Source organism: Vollenhovia emeryi, unplaced genomic scaffold, assembly GCF_000949405.1.
Source record: "Vollenhovia emeryi isolate VEMERY1.0 unplaced genomic scaffold, V.emery_V1.0 DF939135.1, whole genome shotgun sequence".
Taxonomy (NCBI): domain Eukaryota; kingdom Metazoa; phylum Arthropoda; class Insecta; order Hymenoptera; family Formicidae; genus Vollenhovia; species Vollenhovia emeryi.
In genome coordinates, this window is record NW_011967231.1 from 315,298 (window position 1) to 320,452 (window position 5,155).

Consider the following 5,155-nt stretch of genomic DNA (forward strand, 5'->3'; position numbering starts at 1 on the left):
CTACAACAGTAATATTTATTAAATGATTATTAAATATTGATTTAACATCAATTGTACATTTAATATAAAAATGTAGATAAAATATTTAAGTAACGTTTATTTAATATGCACGTTATATTATTTATACAAGCACAATTTCCAATCAGTAAACAATGTTTTTAAAATGTTTCCTTAACATTAATTTTTCATAAATTATACATTGTAAAATTTATTGTACAAAAATTATTTATTAACTAATCATTAAATATTTATTTAACATTAATTAGAGATATCAAACATCCTCAAGTCCTCGATCTTTTAACAAGCTAACCGAAATTTTCAACGTTTCATCATTTTCTCTTTCTTTCATTAATTACGCAATTTTTGACAATTTGTTTCCAGAAAAAGAAAGGATGCGTCGAAAATCGCGTATCGAACAATTCTGAGCTGCCTGTCCGTAGCGACTTTCTCTGGACAATGACTTCACGTGAACAAAGTGTTACCCGTTCGTCGTTAAAACACACCAAGGACACATGGTAATCACGATAATATTCTTCAAAATGTTTTACCACTTTCTAATATAGAATTCTCGCATAAAATTGAAAAAGACGCGTTCGATTTTCTCGATAACTTTTGCGATGGTCACTGTCTTCGATTTTTATTATGTCCGATTGTCACCGAGTCCGATTGCCGAACTGTTCGATTACATCGTCACATTGATATTTTTTAAATGTTAAAATAAACGTTTTTTAAATGAATGAAAAGGGAGTTAGCCCGTTATTTTTATGTTTTTTAAAATGATTAAAAAAATGTTTCTCAAAAATTTTAATGAACATTTTACAAATGTTATTTTTCCATTAGGTAAATTATTTAAAAACAAATGTGAATTTTTATACGCATCCTTGATGAAAATATTTTGCTGAAAGTATTACGAAATCAATGAAAGATCAAATAAAAGTTATGGAAAAATTACTGAATGCATCTCAAAATGAATCATAATTTGCTTTATGTTTAATGTAATACTGAAATATAAGGAAAATTTAAGTATACCACTGAAAAACAATAAAAAACTTGTTTAATACGAGATATTGTAAAATTTATTGAATTGAACTAAAACCGTGTTTCTTTTCAATAAAAATAATTTTTTATTTAAATTTCGGTACATATTTTCAGTAAAACATCTCCACCAGGGATACTATAAATATTTTTGACGGAACAGTATTATTTAATTCCCATACATCTCTTTGGAAAATAGCGCAATAATGGAAGAGCTACAATAGTTTGTGTATGTAATAGTAGTTTAAAATAATACGCGCATTCTTCTTTATTAAACTTACCTCAAATATGAATCCAGATCCGAGTATTAATACCGCAGCGAGATATATTGCGTAGCGCCTGTTTCGCGGGTGAAAAGGCCATAGGCCGCTGATACTTAATAGCACTCGAATGACATTATAATGCGAGTCTTGGAAAAATTGATCGATATCATCCATTCTGTTTCTTATCTCTCGCTGCTGGTATTACAAAAGAAATTCATTCATCACGGGGATTGCGTCGGTCTCCTCTTGAGAATTCCGTTTGATTGTCGCGAAATCGAAAATGCATATTTACGGCTCGCGTGTTCATGCCGCAAAAACCAAAACCTGCACGCTGTATAGTCGCGAGATTATCTTATGGAAGTTGCGTAATTATAGAAAAAGGGGAACAGTCATACACTGAAAGTATTGTCTTCGTGGATTCTACAAAAGAGATGTTGAAAATTTTATTCGCAAGTAGAGTCGATCTAAGACCAGACTGTTACCGAGAAGACGCAGCTGCTTTGAAATCGTTGCATTGAAAAATAATGGCCTCGCGAGGTACAAAGTTATCAAAGGGTGGTCGTTGTTGATTTTTTCTTTTATTAGAGATAGACACGGAAAATGTTTTATCAAAGAGATAAAAGTGCAAGAAGTGAGTCTTGATATTCTTGTATATAAATATTGTCACGTGCACACAGACGTACCTTCGTGCTGCGGCTCAAGACTCATTCTTGCACTTTTATCTCTTTGATAAAACACTTTTCTGTGTCTATCTTTAATAAAAGAAAAAAGAATCAACGACAAACCTTTGACAAGTCTGTACCTCACGGAACTATTATTTTCCAATGCAACGACTTCGAAGTAACTGTATTCTCTCTGTAACAGATCGACTCTACTTGCGAATTGTCTGTACACAGACAATGTTGTGCTATTACACGGAAGAGAAATGTAGCTACCGTAGCTAAAAACTGCACGTGGTAACTACATTTTAGTTGTAACATCTGGATAGCTAATATATTTAGTTATGATAGCTATTTTGCTAATGTGCCTATTGCATTAGGTGCGACAGCAAGCCATTTGCCGTGGTTTAGAAATTTATAGTTGATGCGGCAAGATATTTTTTAGCAAATTATGATCAGCTGCGATAGCGAAAATTTTTTTCTTCAGTGTATTTAAACAATAAGACACATTATTTTCACACTGATAATTTTACATTTTTCAGAAGAGAAATTGCGAAAATTCTATGTTACCATGCGGATCGTAAGACTGTGAGATACGAAGCAGAGCCAAAATTAATCCCAGGTTTTATTGAATTTGACCCAGATTCTTGAAAGCAGTGCTTTTGGCACGAGACTCGACGACGACAGCTATAAAAGTCGAGTCATGAAAGTTAACGTGTTATAAGAAAAGATCTTATTACTTTCGATACATATTCTTCTCTGATATCTGATGCTGTCAATAATAAGTTTGTCTTACTAATGAAAAGACAGTAGTAAAGTAACAAGGATAGAAAATAAAAAGATAAGAGCGAACAAAAATAAATTAAATGAAATATACAGATACGCAGTGAGAAATAATTGATCGAAAAAAATGATCGCCGAGATCAACATCAAATCGACGTCGATGCATTTAACGTCGATTCGACATTGATTCAAAATCTTTTCAACTATTATTACTTTACTGGGTAATAGAGCTGAAATTTTTCTTCGAAGATTTTCAATTTCAAAGCTTCGAAGCTTCGTAGAAATTATTCGAGAATTGAAGTTTTCGAATTTTTCGAAGTTTCGAAGTTTCGAATATTCGAAGTCAACTAATGTATTAACAAGATAAAAACAATAACACATTTTTGCAAGATTAATCGTTTTTACTATAACTGTGAACTAATTAAATGCCAACTAATTAATATCATTACAAGTATAAAAAAAACAAATGTACTTTTTGTCGGACACATTTTTGTCCATTCGCTCATAAAAATACAATTAATTCAAAGGAAATAAATTTTCTATCATTAACATTTTATCTTATTAACTATTTCTTTTTACTGCCTGATACAGATGATAAATACAGATGATAAATTAGGTTGGTCTTTGAAAGCTCATATTTTAATGCATTAGTTGACTTCGAAACTTCGAAACTTCGAAAATTCGATATTCGAAGTTTCTTCGTTTCTTCGGATACTTCGAAGCTTCGAAGTTGCGAAGCTTCGATTAATTAAGACCACTACTGGGTAAGATTAGAAATGCATTTCGATGTGAAATAATTGTATGGATAATAATAGAACAAAAAGTAAAAAAAAACAAGGAATATAAATACAAATACAAAACAGAAGAAACGCAAGTAAAGAAAAGAAGAGCGTTGATTAAAATCGATGGGCTTGGAAATGTAATCGATTGTTTTTAAGCAAATGTAATTTGGTTATAATAATTCCAAGTTCTGTCGAGATATTTACAATAACAATATTATATTCCATGAAAGTAGGACAGGAAAAAATCATATCCGATTACAATTTATTACAATTTATTTTATTATATACAATATCATGTACAATTTTATAACTTCGTTTATACGTGCCAGCGTACGATAAGACAAAATTAGTTTAAATAAAAAATTCGTTTTATTTCTATTAAAACGTGAGCATATCGATGCTCTTTTTACATTTTTAACCGTGTCCCTTTGAACTTAATCAGTGGTCGAATTGACTTCAGACCATTACGGGAATTCTGTAACTTGCAATCGATGATTTTCGGTATCGTTAACTAGCGACAGCCAATGGCGAGGACGATCTTCGAAAGAGACCCAGATTTTCATTGGTTGTTCCCAGTTAACGTTATCGAAAAACCTCGATAGCAAGTTACAGAATTTCCGTACAGGGGCCCGATTCTCGAAATCATTCGAAGAAGAAACGTATACGAACATTCTGCTCTGATAGAAAAGTTGAAAATCGATTGGTCAAAAACCATGCGAATAGCCAAATTGACTTTGACGACATAAATTTAATATTTATTCCTAATATAATCCCTGTATTGTGCGCAGAACCTGACGCGAAACAGAATCTCGGCTATCCAGGGCGTTATCGGCCAGAAATATCCTGCGGCCCACGTAGTTGAACGCGGTGCGTTTCGCGTGCGTGGAGGCGCCAGTGGACGGGTCCCATGTGGCATGTGATCGCGGTATCCACGCGCGGGCGTCTCTCTGGTTGCCACGGCCGGTGTGTAAACACAGATGGCCGCCCGCGGACGTCAGACCTCCTCGAGGTAGCCCTCGCGACGCCTTCTCGTGTGACCATGTGCCCGAGGATATTCATCCTTTGCGTTTCGCACCGAGTGTACAGTAATTGCTAGCGCCAGACTCGACCGAAAGGTACGTATATCAGCCGAGGTTCAGGCAGCCGACATTCGTATACGCGGTGGTACGTACGTTTGTTTACGTTAGTAAGATCCGCGCTACGGGAGCGTAAACAGCGTAGGTGCGATACTGACTCGAGCTGCATCAATGAAAACTTGTTCAACTGCGACTCGACAGTTGCGTGTTACGCAATAAAGAAAACGTTATAATTTATGGCAAAACGCCGCGATACACGGATTGTCCATTAGATTTCAGCCACTGTGACAAGAAATGAGAAGACATACATGTATCTTCCTTTTCCTCCAATTTTGTGTCACTTGGCTGATATGCAGGAAAAACTTAATTTAAGTGGGGCACATTTGTGTCTCTAAATCTTAACGAATGTGTGTATTTTTCTGCACGTATCTCATTGACACAGTTTCAACTCGGTATTCTGTACGAAGCTGACGTTGACAGCAACTGAAATGCACAAAGCCCGTATCAGACTTAGGGATTGAGATTTGACCAGAGTACAATTCATTAAACTTCACTCC

General features: G+C 34.5%; 2 protein-coding genes across 3 annotated transcripts in view; one reads left to right on the plus strand and one right to left on the minus strand.

The window, feature by feature from the left end:
- The window catches only part of LOC105567692 (odorant receptor 67a-like), a 6,388-nt gene extending 4,845 nt beyond the window's left edge, over positions 1-1,543 (minus strand). For both annotated transcript variants that reach the window (XM_012022758.1, XM_012022757.1), the window contains exon 1: positions 1,317-1,543. In XM_012022758.1, the coding sequence (XP_011878148.1) occupies positions 1,317-1,472 (156 nt within the window). In that variant the 5' untranslated portion in view covers positions 1,473-1,543. The remainder of the gene's footprint in view (positions 1-1,316) is intronic.
- Positions 1,544-3,648: 2,105 nt separating this feature from the next.
- The window catches only part of LOC105567694, a 20,801-nt gene continuing 19,294 nt past the window's right edge, over positions 3,649-5,155 (plus strand). The window contains exon 1 of the mRNA XM_012022760.1: positions 3,649-4,637. The gene's annotated coding sequence lies outside the window, so the exon portion shown is untranslated. The remainder of the gene's footprint in view (positions 4,638-5,155) is intronic.